The 14527-nt window shown below is 44.3% G+C and overlaps 1 protein-coding gene across 2 annotated transcripts in view; it reads left to right on the plus strand.

Annotated features, from left to right (window-relative positions):
• Positions 1 to 2521: 2521 nt before the first annotated feature.
• dok1b (docking protein 1b) overlaps positions 2522 to 14527 on the plus strand; it is a 76795-nt gene continuing 64789 nt past the window's right edge. Inside the window, exons 1-2 of one of the 2 annotated variants that reach the window (XM_043691371.1) lie at positions 2819 to 2860; positions 10024 to 10133. In XM_043691371.1, the coding sequence (XP_043547306.1) occupies positions 10125 to 10133 (9 nt within the window). In that variant the 5' untranslated portion in view covers positions 2819 to 2860; positions 10024 to 10124. Of the gene's footprint in view, positions 2861 to 10023; positions 10134 to 14527 lie in introns of both variants that reach the window. The other variant, XM_043691278.1, reaches the window with a different exon arrangement.

Here is a 14527-nt window from a genome sequence, read left to right on the forward strand (position 1 = left end):
TCCAAATCACAAACTTGAGGTTTGAGTCCTCTAAGACAGATTTGATCACATAATCCAAGCCATGTTCTGAATTCCATTTATCCACTTTTCTCTTTCAATGCTGTGCATTGGGAAGAACACAAATATGCTATTCCAAGAACCTTGAAGATCATTTTGACTAAAAATTGATTTAAAAACGGGTTTCTTTGTTCTTTTTAAGCAACTATTACTCATCTGCACAAAATGTAGGCTGATGCTCCTGGCACCAGTCAGTCCTGAGGAAGTGCTGAACGAAGATGTTGGCTTAATGGAATGAGTGGAGGCCTCATTAGTTTTTTTTGGGTGAATGTGAAAGGTTCTGCCATACTTTTGAAGGAAAAGATAATTTCTGACTGGTGTTCATTTTAAAAAATGTTCTTCATGGAGAGCAAGCATCACTGGCTTGGCCAGCATTTCTTGCCCATCCCGAGAGAAGGTGGTGAGAGCAACCTTCATGAACTGCTTTGAGTTGTAGACTGACCCATAATATTGTTAAGGAGGGAATTCCAGGATTTTAACCCAGTGATAGTGAAGGAACGGAAGTATGTTTCCAAGTCAGGATGGTGACTGGCTTGGAGGGGAACTGGTAGGTGCCTTCTTCCTTCAAGGTGGTAAAGGTAATATTGCCACTATTTATCTTTCAATCAACATAACTAACACCGATCGTTTGTTTGTGGATGCTTGCTGTACATCCTGAGTGCTTTCCATCCCATGTTCCAACAGTACCTACACATCAACAGTTAGCTGTTGACTGTAAAGTGCTGTTGAATGTCTGAAGTTATAGCACAGAAACAAACCCTCTGGTCCAACTTGTCCATGCTGACCAAGTTTCCCAAACTAAACCCATCCCTTTCAAGGTCATGCTTTCAAGGTGAGAGGTGGAAAGTTTAAGGGGAATACACGTGGCAAGTACTTCACACAGAGGGTGGTGGGCGTTTGGAACGCGTTTCCAGCAGTGGTGGTAGAGACAGGCACGGTAGATTCATTTAAGATGCGTCTGGATAAATGCATGAGTAGGTGGGGGGTAGAGGAATAAAGATGCTTAGGAATAGACCGACAGGTTTAGACATTACTTTTGGATCGGCTCAGGCTTGGAGGGCTGAAGAGCCTGTTCCTGGGCTGTAAATTTTCTTTGTTCTTTGTTCTTTTGGCTGCATTTGGCCCAAATCCTTTAAATCTTTCCTATTTATGTGCTTGTCCACGTATCTTTTCAATCTTGTAACTGTACCTGCATCTAACACTCCCTCTGGCAGTTCATCCCACATGCGAACCACTCCCTGTGTGAAAAATTGCCCCTCAGGTCCCTCTTAAATCTTTCTCCTCTCACTGAAACTTATACCCACCAGTTTTGAACTCCCCAACCACAGGGAAAAGACCTTGGCTATTCACCTTATCTATGCCTTGCATGATTTTATAAATCTCTACAAGGCCATCCCTTAACCTCCTGTGCTACAGTGAAAAAAATCCCAGTCTATCCAGCTTCTCCTCAGAACTCAAACCCTCCAGTCCTGGTAACATCAGTTATTAAGGAAGTAATAGCCGCACATTTGGAAAATGAAACACAAATCATATCTGACTAACTTATTAGCGATTTTTGACTAAGTCCCAACCAGAGTGCCATGTCAGTCACTATAAAACTGCACCCCTCTCTTTCCTGACCTATCACCATTCAGATAATAATCTGCCCCCCCGTTTTTGTTGCCAAAGTGAATGATCTCACATTTATCCTTGTTGTACTTCATCTGTCCTGCATTTACCCACTCATTCAACTTGTCCAAATCAGACAATGTTTTCTCTGTCTATATATCACAAACAGCAGAGTGAGGCACGGGGGGAGGCTATCAGCTCCCTGAGCTTGCTCGGGGGGTGAATGTGACTGCCCCACAATATCCCCCTGAACCTCAGCAATCTTTGCCTTCAGCCATTCTTTGAAGTCATTTGGAATGCTCCAGCTGTTGACACACTATATACCCTCCTACACATTTAATTTTTCTCATATTTCCTACATGGAATATAAACCCTGTTGGGTCTTTAACAAAATATCCCAGTTCTTAGTATCAAAGTGCCTAAAGAAGAGGAGGCCATTCGGCCTATGGTGATTTAACAGGAGGGCCACCAGATCTCAGATGAAGACAGTCCTTAATAGTACACTTAATCCAGTGATGGGAATTGAACCCATGCTATTGGTATCATATGTCTTATATAAACCAACAATCTAAGCCACTGAGCTAAACCAATTCGTATTATCCCACTACTGGTTCTACGATATCAAACAAATCCTATCCCTCGCCCCCATGCTGTTCCACATTCTGTTTTTCTACGTATTTAATCCACTTCATTTCGTTTTCTTTCAAACCATCCATTCCAGATTAAATCTGATATCTTAACATCTCGAACCGCCCTTAATGTGTACACTGTGGGCCATGCACCTAAAAATAAAGGAGTTTGCGATAATTGTATTCATACGGGGAAGGCAAGGCTGCTATTTTGAAACAGAGGGGAGTACAGTGGGAGGGACAACCCCGCCCAGTATTTCAGTTTCAAACCAGCCTTCCAGGGGAGAGAGGGACAGGGCTAGAGTCGCTACAGGGTGGGAGGAAGAGGAGGTATTGAAACCAGCCACAAAAATCCCAGGCAAAAAGCGGTCCAACAAAACTAGTTCGAAAGTGGATGCTTTTTACTGGCCTGACGATGCGGAAGTAGCAAATGCACGGAAGTTTGGAGGAGAAACTTCAGAATACGGGTTTGTTTTGAGAAGGGGGACAGAGAGAGAGGAGACTGGAAGATGGACAAAGCCATCAAAGAGGGACAGTTGTATGTCTTGCTACTTAAATTCGGCAAGGTAAGGGCTTTAATTGCCACTTATTGATATTGACATTTCAACTCGCTGGATTATGAAGTTGTTACTTGGGACAAATGAGGTCGGGGAGCGTCGACTGCTGGGTGCGCTGTTGTATTTAAAAGCAGATCCGCTGAACGTGTTACTTTGTTTCTATTTATTTTGCATGACATTTTATAGCAGATTTTAATGCATTATTTGTGGACCTTTTTCACTCTCATTGTAACATAATCCGTAATGTTTGACAAGAGGTTTTGAGATGAAAGTAAGAAGATCAGCTGATTCCAGAAATGATTTGTGGAAAAGTGTTTGGAGTTTAACTTTTTTCCCTGTCCTATAATTACTAATCCAATGGACAATGGAATGTGCAAAGGGAAGTCGTATGTTTTGGTGCTCGGTTCAGGATGGGGGTATAAGGGGGTTAGTTAGAGAAGGTATTATAACATTCCTTTTTAAGAGTGGCATCTCTGCTCTGTACACCAATTTGAAAGCTGTGTTTATGATTTGCCCCTCAGCTCTGGGGGTGTGGGGGGTTTCTGTTGTGGGATACTTGGGGTTACTGGGGGCGGGGAAAGTGGTAAACTAGTGGCTGCTTGTCCTTCAGATGTGGCTGTTGCTGGCAAGGCGGGTGTTTACTATCTAAGCCTGGTCCCAAACGAGCAGACAGTGGGGAGTGGGGGTTGGTGGTGGTGCTGGGGAAGCTGCCCTTGTGAATCACTGAGGGTCTTTCGACACCGTTCCAGAGTTCTGATCAGAGTCCAGCACAGCGGTGTGGTTCTGAATCACATCGAGGCCCAGACTGGCTCAGAATAGCACATTTCCTTCCCCAATGTACAGCAGTTGGGTTTTTATGATAATGCACTGACTTTGTGGTCATTTTCATTTTGCTGAGCACAGTATTTTAAGTTCATTTTTGAAAAAAACAATTGAGATGTCTATGTTGGATTGGATCTGTAGGGCCCCTGCAATACCCAAGTGCATTTTCAGAATGGTCACTGGTTAGTGATTAGAATTGCACGTCTCATTCCCCCTCCTTTTCCATTCTTCTTAAGTTTGATTTTTCAAGTTTGACTATTAGTCACCTTCAGCAATTGTCTTGAGATGCTGGAAGAGAATCTCCTTAGATCTTTGAGATGTACAGCATGGAAACTGACCCTTTGGTCCAACCTGTCCATGCTGACTCAATACCCTAAATTTATCTAGTCCCATTTGCCAGCATTTTGCCCATATCTCCCACAACCTTCCTATTCATATACCCATCCAGATGTCTTTTCAATGCTGTAATTTTACCAGCCTCCACTTCCTCTGACAGCTCATTCCATACATGTGCCACCCTCTGCGTGAAAAAGTTGCTCCTTTGGTTCCTTTTATATTTTCCCCTCTCACCTTAAACCTACTTACTTAGCCAGGGAAAAAGACCTTGTCTGTTCACCCTACCCATGCCCCTCATGATTTTATAAACCTCTATAAGGTCACCCCTCAGCTTCTGATGCTCCAGGGAAAATAGCTCCAGCCTATTCAGCCTCTCCCTATAGCACAAATCCTCCAACCCTAGCAACATCCTTGTAAATCTTTTCTGAACCCTTTCAAATTTTGCAACATCCATGCTGTAGCAGGGAGACCAGAATTGAATACAGTATTCCAAAAGTGGCCAAACCAATGTCCTGTACAGCCTCAATCTGACCTCCCAACTTCTATACTCCATGCACTGACCAATAAAGGCAAGCAAACCAAATGCTGCCTTCAATATCCTATCCACCTGTGACTCCACTTTCAGTGAACTATGAACCTGCAATCCGAGGTCTCTTTGTTTGGCGGTGCTCCCCTACCATTAAGTGTATAAGTTGTGCCCTGATTTGCCTTTCCAAAATGCAACACCTCGTATGTATCTAATTGAAACTCCATCTGCCACTCCTCAGCCCATCTGATCAAGGTCCTGTTGAACTCTGAGATAGAGAAGAAGGCTGTCCACCAATTTTGGTGTTACCTGCAAACTTAGTAACTGTTCTTCCTATATTCACACTCAAATCAATTATATAAATAACAAAAAGCAGCGGATCCAGCACTGATCCTTCTCGCATACTGCTGGTCAAAGACCTCCAATCTGAAACTTATCTATGCCTCTTAACTCTGTGATCTGTCTGTATTGCTCGCAAGTCAAAGCTTTTCACTGTGCCTCAGTATATGTGACAATAAACTCAATTCAATTCAAATTCAATCTGTGTTACCACAGTACTTGTCTGGGACATTGGATGCCAATTCCACTATGTCATCCCCTTCCCCCTTTTTAATGTGGTTTACGTTATTCTGAACTTTCTGCAACATTTTATGGGGTGACTGCCTTGAAAAAAAGAAAGTCATCAAAGTTTGCCAAGGTGAGGAAAATTCTTGGAATTTTTTTTACAAGCTCCTCCTCATTCCTCTAGCTTTTGTTTAGCAACACCTCTGTGACTCAAATTAATACTATATCCTGAAGCATTCCAACCTAACTAGTTACTCACCAGGTTGAACCACAGTTCCCATATAACTGGACACACTTTATTAATGGTAGGTGAAAGCACTTGCCTTTAATTAGTGTCTTTTATAACCTTGGAACATCCCCAAATACTCCGCAACTTTCTAAATACAAATTATTGTCACTTCTGATGTACGAAACGTGGGAGAACTTAGCAAGCCATTAAGGGTTACACCTGAAACGTCGACTTCTCCACCTCCTGATGCTGTCTGGCTTGCTGTGTTCTCCCAGCCTCCTGCTTGTCTATCTTGGATTCCAGTATCTGCAGGTTTTTTTTCTCCAACCGTGGTCACACAAACAACAGTGTAAAAATAATGAGATCTGTTCAAGTGATATTGGTTCAAGAAAAAAAATTGCTCTGAGACACCATGGGAGGCTTTCCCCTTTTTCTGTCCATGAGAAGGCTGTTGGGCCTCAGTTTGATCTCTCATGATAGAGTGCTGAACTCCCTCATGTGAAGAATCACCGTGCATCATGGGATCACAGTTCAAGAGGGGGACTTCAATCCACAACACTCTGACTCCAGAGGGAATGCTACCAACAGAACAATTAGGTTATTTGTTGCTCAGATCAACTTTAAATCAGAGGGCTCTGGGTTTGAATTTGGCTTAGATTTAAAGAGAAAAATCCAAAGCCAGCACTCAGTACAGGGTTAGGAGTTCATAAGGTACAGGAGCAGAATCAGGCCATTCGGCCCATCGAGTCTGCTTCACCATTTGAATGGCTGAGATGCCCCTCAACCCCATTTTCCTGCCTTCTCCCCATATCCCTTCAACCCATTCCCAATTTAAAATCTGTCTAACTCCTCCTTAAATTTATTCATTGTCCCAGCATCCACTACAATTTGGGGATAGTGAATTCCACAGATTCACAACACTCTGGGAGAAGGAGTTTCTCCCTCAGCTCTGTTTTAAGTTTGCTGCCCCTTATCTCAAGGCTATGATCTCTTGTCCGAGAGTGCCCCACACAAGGAAACATCTGCTCCACGTCTATTTTATTCACACCTTTTATCATCTTGAATACGTGAGGAGAAAGTGAGGTCTGCAGATGCTGGAGATCAGAGCTGAAAATGTGTTGCTGGAAAAGCGCAGCAGGTCAGGCAGCATCCAGGGAACAGGAGAATCGACGTTTCGGGCATAAGCCCTTCTTTGAAGGGTGTGGGTGTGGGTGTTTGGTGTGGGTGTGGGTGTTGGTGTGGGTGTGGGTGTGGGTGTTTGGTGGGCTTATGCTGCCTGACCTGCTGCGCTTTTCCAGCAACACATTTTCATCATCTTGAATACCTCAATTTGATCTTCCCTCATTCTTCTAAATTCCAGAGAGCATAGGCCTAAACTGTTCAATCACTCTTCACACGACAAACCCTTCAACTCTGGGATCAATCTAGTGAACCTCCTCTGAACTGCCTCCAATGCCACTACTGCTTTCCTCAAATAAGGGGACCCATACTGTCCACAATACTCCAGGTGCAGTCACACCAATATCTTGTACAGTTGCAACAATACTTCCTTACCTTTATATTCTATTTCTATAGCTCTAAAAACCAGCATTCCATTTGCTTTCTTTGTTGTCAGCACGCTAGTTTTCTGTGACTCAGTTTTCTGAGTACACCTGGATCCCTCTGCACCAGAGCACCCAAAGTCTCTCCCCGTTATGATGTACATGGCAGGTACTCATGTGACTCAGCCAACATTGCCTATCTCACACGCAGCAGGCAAGGGTGCCCTGAGGCATGCTACATTGGTGAGACTGAGCATAAGCTGCGGTAACAAATGAAAGGACACTGCACAACAATCAACAGACAGGAGTGTTCCCTCCCAGTTGGAGAACACTTCAGTGGTTCGGGACGTTCGACCACGGATCTTCGGGTGACCATCCTCTAAGGCGGATTTTGGGGCAGGCAAGAACGCAAAGTGGCCGAGCAGAAGCTGCTAGCCAAGTTCAGTACCTGTGGGGATGGCCTCAACCGGGACCTTGGGTTCATGTCACACTACAGGTGACCCCACTGCACTACGCAGACGCTCTTAGGTGCGTCTCTCTCTCTCTCTCTCTCTCTCTCTCTCTCTCTCTCTCTCTCTCTCTCGCACACAGTGAATTTGTACTTGCAGTGTTACATTTTATTTTGCTCAAAAACTGCATAAATCCATGAAATAATCTAAAAGAAGGGATTTACAGATTAGAATCAGTCTGAACACTGGGGCACAGACAACCTCACCCAGGGCACCTCACACTTTCAGTACACTATCTGGGTCAACGTGGCTTCTATTGTTAAAGTTCACTTGAAAATGTAACTTTGATAAAGTTCTGGAATTTACATATGAAAGAATTGAAACCAACATTCCCATTCTAAAGGATGAGAGACAATCCAAGTTGTTTTCAATATATAATTTCAGTTACATCACGCTGTTAAAGTTTGCTATAAATTGTGTCCTATGATGCTATACTCCACAACCCCCTGATGAAGGAGCAGTGCTCCAAAAACTGGTGCTTCCAAATAAACTTGTTGAACTATAAACCTAGTGTTGTGATTTTTAACTTTGTATACCCCAGTCCTAAACTGGCATCTCCAAACCATAGTTATTTATTGCCTATCCCTAATTGCTTTGGAGTAGGCAATGGAGACCTTCTTTCTTGAACTGCTGCAGTCCGTGCTTTGGGTTGACCCACAATGCCCTTAGAGAGGGAATTTCAGGATTTTGACCCAGCTGCAGTGAAGGAACAACGATATATTTCCAAGTCAGGATGGTGAGTGACTTGGAGGGGAACTTGCATGTGGTGGTGTTTCAAGGTATGTGCTGCCCTTGTCCTTTTAGATGTCAGTGGTAGTGGGTTTGGAAGAAGCTTACTAAGGATCTTTGGTGAATTTCTGCAGTGCATATTGTTGAAGGGGCACTGTATTGCTGCTGAACTTCAGTGGTGGAAGGAGTGAATGTTGAAGGTGGTGGATGCGATGCCAATCAAATAGACTGCTTTGTCCTGGATGGTGTCTTTTTTTGTTTTGTGATGCAAATTTTGTTTTCTTTCCATTTCCTCAAATTTGCTGGAATTATACATTTGGAAGTTGAGATTCTATTAAGGGGTAGTGAACTATTTAAAGGAGGTAGGGCCAGGCAACGCTATTTTTGTTTGAGATGTGAAGTTTGGAAGTTACACATACTATATATATAGTGGCTGTTTGTTTAACAAAGGGAAATGATGAGTTTTGTAAATTATGCTATTGCAAGATTTGGTTAAGATATGCTTAAGGTTTGCAAGCATGTCTGATGATTTCCTGCACGTGATACTTTTTGTCCTGTGCTTTGCATCTAAAACATAGTTCCACTATTAATGTATTGTGTTTCAAAGTTAATTTTGCATGTACTGTGTATTAAAATAAGCTTGCACTGATGCAACCTGTTTGTGACCAAACATTTGTTAAAGCATAAAACAAAGAGCTATAGATGCTGGGATCTGCAACACAGACAGGAATTGCTGGAGAAACTCAGCACATCTGGCAGCATTGTGGGATGAAAGCAGAGTTAGCTTTTGAGTCTGGTGACTTTTCATCGGACAGTTAACAGCTTGGTATTTTATGCTGAAGATTTAAGTTGTGGTGTGGGTAGAGTGGAAAGAGAGATGGAGATGGAGCCCAGAGAGACTGAGAAATCAAAGAGAGGGGTCAGGACCGAAGGAAAACTTTATTAACAATAAGAGCTAAGAATAGCTGAAAGTGGGTGAATTGTACTGAATGCAGCTCATAATGTTCAGTTTTGGGCTCCATTTTGCAGGAAGGAGGGACTGGCCCTGAAGTGTGTTCAGAGGAGGTTCGTGAGAATAGTCCCAGGAATGAATTGCTTAACATTTGAGGAACGTTTGAGGACTCTCGGTCCATACTCAATGGAGTTCAGAAGAGTTGGGGGGGTGGATTTAATTGTAACATACAGAATACTGAATGGCCTGGACAGAGTGGATGTTGGGAAGATGTTTCCATTAGGAGATGTTTCCATTGACAGGCGAGACTAGGACCTAAGGGTATAACCTTCAAGTAAAGGTAAGACCTTTTTTTTAGAACGGAGATAAGGAGAAACGTCTTCAGCCAGAAAGTGTTGAATCTATAGAAATCATTGCCACAGAAGGCTGTGGAGGGGAGGTCATTGAGTATATTTAAGACTAAGAAAGGTAGGTTCTTGATTTATCAAGGGTTACAGGGAGAAGGTGGGAGATTGGGTTTGAGAAATTTATGAGCTATGATTGAATAGTGGAGCAGACTTAATGGGTTGAATTTCTGCTCCTATGTCTTAAGATGGCCTTACAATAGGCTTTGGAGTGTGTGAGCACAGGTGACTGTGTGCTAAAAGCAATCCATGTGGGGTAACAGGACCTGGTGTGGGGTAGGTTTAAAAAATAACATGGAAGGATGGAATCAGGCCATAAGGATATTGAGCTTGATGCTGAATCCCACAGACTGCAGGGTCCTTAAGTGGGGAAATGTGATATTTTTCTTCCAGATTGCGCTGAGGTTAATTGGAAAACTGCAGCAGGTCTGTGATGGTAATGTTAGCCAGGGAACATGGTGGTGTGATAAAGTGGCAGGCAACTGGAAGCTTGGGATCATTTTTGCAGAACATAGGTATTCTGCAGAGCGATTTACCCTGTCTGTGTTTTGTGTCCCCAGTGTCTAGGAGACTGCGTTGTGAACATTGAATGCAGTAGACTAGATTGACTTAAGTACAAGTACATCGCTGCTCCATCTGGAAGGTGTGCCTGGGGCCATGGATGGTGGAGGTAAATAGGCAGGTGGTACACCTTCTGTGATTGCATGGGAAGGTGTCATGGGGGTGTGTGGACATGTTGGGAAAGGAGGAGGAGTGGACCAAAGTGTTCTGAAGGGAATTGTCCCTGGGAATGCTGCCTAGGAAGGTATCTGTCTGGTCTTGGTATCCTGTTAGAGGTAATAGAAATGGTGGCTTAAATCTTTTTGGACGTGGCTGCTGGCATGTGGTAACTGAGGACCAGCGGGACCCTATCCGTGTTGTGGAAGAGAAGAGTGAGGGCAGGAGTGCAGGAGATGGGCCAGACAGGCTAAGGGTCCTGTTGACCACAGTAATGGGAAATCTTTGGTTGAGGAAAAAGGTGGACATTTCTGAGGATTCCCCATGGAAGGTGGTATCATCAAAACAGATGTGACAGATGGGGAATGGGATGGAGTCCTTACAGGAAGCAGGGTGTGAGGATGTACAGTTAAGGTGACTGTGGGAGTCAGTGGGTTTGTAGTGGATATCGGTGGCTGGCCTATCCCTGGAAATGGAAAGAGATGTTGAGAAAGTAAAGAAAGGAATCAGAGATGGACCAGGTGAAGATGAGAGCGGGGTGGGAATTGGAAGCAAAGCAAAGTAGCAAAACATTTCCAGTTCCAAACGAGAGTGGAAAGCAACACTGATGATGTCATCAATCATACTGGAGAAAGAGTTGTGGATGGGGCGGGAGTAGTACTGGAACAAGGAATGCTTCATGTACCCCACAAAGGGACAGACAAAACTGGGGCTCATGATCCACATGACCATCTCTTTCACTTGAAGAATGTCAGAGGAGTTTAAAGGAGAAGTTGTTCCAAGTCAGGATGAGCTCAGCCAGGTGGAGGAGGGGGAGGAGGGTGATGGTGGATGGGAATGGTTCAGGCTTGCTTTCTAAGAAGTGGAGAGCTCTGAGACCATCCAGATGGGTGCTGCTTCCCCCTCGTGCTGTTTTTGAGAATTTCCTGCCTTGTTTCCTACATTGTGATATCGACCACTCCGTAAAGTCCTTGGTGACATCCAAGTTCAGGACAGGGGCTATATAAATGCAAGTTCTAAGTTTCTGTCACCTCTAGCATGTCTCACTGTTGCATTAATCATGGACGATTTCACCAGACGCCCACACTCCGTTTCCTCCGTTTTGTTTAAATTTGTTTGAGCGGTAACCACTTCCTGTAAAGGAGGTGGATCTGGGTTGTAGGCTCTTCTCTCTTTTTTTTCTTCCTAATTTCTGCCCTCTTCTCTCAGTTGCTGACTAATGATGGCATACAGCTCCATAACTTGAACAAAATGACCATTGTGTAAATGAGCTTGACATTTAGATGCCTTTCACATCCTTGGGATGTCTCAAGGCACCTCAGGTCGTTTTTGTCTAAGTAATTGCAACATCCCATTTTAAATGTAGTACAAAATCAGATCACAGGTTTTGGGACCTGGAGTAATGTTGGGCGTGATGATGGTGCGGGATACATAGTTGAAAGGGAGAGATTTGCAGGTGAACTATTTAATCCATGTTTAGATTAGATTTTTAGGTTCTCTACAGTGTGGAAACTGGCCCTTCAGCCCAACATGTCCACACCGCCCCTCTGAAGAGTAACCCACCCAAACCCATTCCCCTACCCTATATTCACCTCTGACTAACACACTTAGCACTGTGGGCAATTTAGCATGGCCAGTTCACCTGATCTGCACATTTTTGGATTGTGGAAGGAAACCAGAGGAGCCGGAGGAAACCCACGCAGACACGGGGAGAATGTGCAAACTCCACACAGACATGCAGGAATCGATCCCAGGTTCCCGAGGCTGTGAGGCAGCAGTGCTAACCACTGTGGTGGGTGGAGTTTGTTGTCAGGACATTGTCCAAGATTCCCTGTTTTCCAGAGAGAGAAGCTTTTTATTTGTCATTTCTACCACATACAACTGATTCAGTAAAAATGAGACAGTGTTCCTCCAGGACTGAGGGTACTACATGGACAGCACAAACTACACAATCGTACATAAATTGCATAAAAGGTGCAAAACACGCAAGTTACAGTGTAACAGAAGAATGATGGATAATAGACATTTTTTCTAGCAGCAATACAAAAGAATTTCAAACAGGAAAGAGTCCAATTATACTGTGTTAAGGAGCCTGATTGCTTGGGAGGAGAAACTGTTGCGCAGTCTGGCCATGAGAGACCAGATGATCCTGCCACATGGCAGGAGGGAGAAGAGTTTGAGTGAGGGGGGTGTGGGGTCTTCCACAATGCGCTTAGCCTTTCGGATGCAGCGTGTGGTGTAAATGCCTGTAATGGAGGGAAGAGAGACCCAATGATCCTCTCAGCTGGCCTCACTATCTGTTGTACGGTCTTACGATCCGAGACAGTGCAATTCCCAAACCAGGCAGTGATGCAGCAGCTCAGGGTACTCTCAATGAACCCTCTGTAGAATTTGGTGAGGATTGGGGTGGTGGGAGGTGGGCTTTCCTCAGCCTGCGCAGAAAGTAGAGATGCGGCTGGGCTTTCTTGGCTATGGAGCTAGTAAGAGAGTGAAGGAGAAGGGGCTAGAAAAGCTGAAAGGACTGAAAGTGGAAAAATCATCTGGATCAGATGGACTACACCCCAGAATTCTGAAGGAGATAACTGGAGAGGTAGCTGAAGCGTGAGTGTTGCTCTTTCAGGAATAGCTGGAGACAGAGAGGTTCCCAGAGGATTAGAAAATTACAAATGTAACCCCCCCCCCCTCCGTTTAGAAAGGGTATAAAGCCAAAATGGGCAATTACAGACTGACTTAGCCTGACCTCGGGTCGTTGGTAATGTTTTGGAGTCCGTTGTGAAGAATGAGATTTCTGAATACTTGGAAGTGCAGTGGTAAAACAGGGCAGAGTCCGCCTCATTTCAGCAAGAGGAGGTCATAGTCATAAAGATGTACAGCATGGAAACAGACCCTTCGGTCCAACCTGTCCATGCCGACCAGATATCCCAACCCAATCTAGTCCCCCTTGCCAGCACTCGGCCCATGTCCCTCCAAACCCTTCCTACTCATATACCCATCCAAACGCCTTTTAAGTGTTGCAATTGTACCAGCCATCACCACTTCCTCTGGCAGCTCATTCTATACACGTACCATCCTCTGTGTGGAAAAAGTTGCCCCTTCGGTCTCTTTTTTTTTTAATATATCTTTCCCCTCTCACCCTGAACCTATGCCCTCTAGTTCTGGACTCCCTGACCCCAGGGAAAAGACATGGCTGACAAATCTGCTAGAATTCTTTGAGGAAGTAATGAGCAGGTTAGACCAAGGAGAGCCAATGGATGTTATCTACCTGGACATCAAGAAGGCCTTTGACAAGCTGTCACACAGGAGGCTGCTGAGCAAGATAAGGGTCCATGGTGTTAGAGGCAAGGTGCTAGCATGGATAGAAGTTTGGCTGTCAGACAGAAAGCAGAGAGTGGGGATAAAAGGGTCCTTCTCAGGATAGCAGCTGGTGACAAGTTGTGTTCCACGAGGCTCAGAGTTAGGACCACAACTGTTCACTTTATACATTAATGATCTGGATGAAGGAACTGAGGGCATTAAAACTTACACTCTGTCCAAGCCATTCTGTATTCTGTACGTTGGGAACATCTTTCAATTGGCAGGAGAGACTAGTACCCGAGGGTACAGTTTCAGAGTAAAGGGAAGACGCTCGAGAACAGCGATGAGAAACTTCTTCAGCCAGAGAGTGGTGAATCTATGGAATTCACTGCCACAGAAGGCTGTGGAGGCCAGCTCATTGAGTATATTTAAAACCAAGATAGATAGGTTCTCTATTGTCAAGGGGATCAAAGTATTTGGGGAGAAAGTAGGAGAATGGGGTTGAGAAACTTATCAGCCATGATTGAATGGCAGAGTAGACCCGATAAGATTTCCCACAGTAGGCTATTGTACAAAATGCAGAAGAATGGGTTTGTGGGAGATATAGCAGTTTGGATCAGTAATTGGCTTGCTGAAAGAAGACAGAGGGTGGTGGTTGATGGGAAATGTTCACCCTGGAGTCCAGTTACCAGTAGTGTACTGCAAGGGTTGGTGTTGGGTCCACTGCTGTTCGTCATTTTTATAAATGACCTGGATGAGGGCGTAGAAGGGTGGGTTAGTAAATTTGCAGACGACATTAAGATCGATGGAGTTGTGGATAGTGATGAAGGATGTTGTACGTTACAGAGAGACATAGATAAGCTGCAGAGCTGGGCTGAGAGGTGGCAAATGGAGTTTAATGCGGACAAGTGTGAGGTGATACACTTTGGATGGAGTAACCGGAATGCAAAGTACTGGGCTAATGGTAAGATTCTTGGTAGTGTAGATGAGCAGAGAGATCTCGGTGTCCAGGTACACAGATCCTTGAAAGTTGCCACCCAGGTTGACAGGGTT

The sequence above is a fragment of the Chiloscyllium plagiosum genome, chromosome 1 (assembly GCF_004010195.1).
Source record: "Chiloscyllium plagiosum isolate BGI_BamShark_2017 chromosome 1, ASM401019v2, whole genome shotgun sequence".
Taxonomy (NCBI): Eukaryota; Metazoa; Chordata; class Chondrichthyes; order Orectolobiformes; family Hemiscylliidae; genus Chiloscyllium; species Chiloscyllium plagiosum.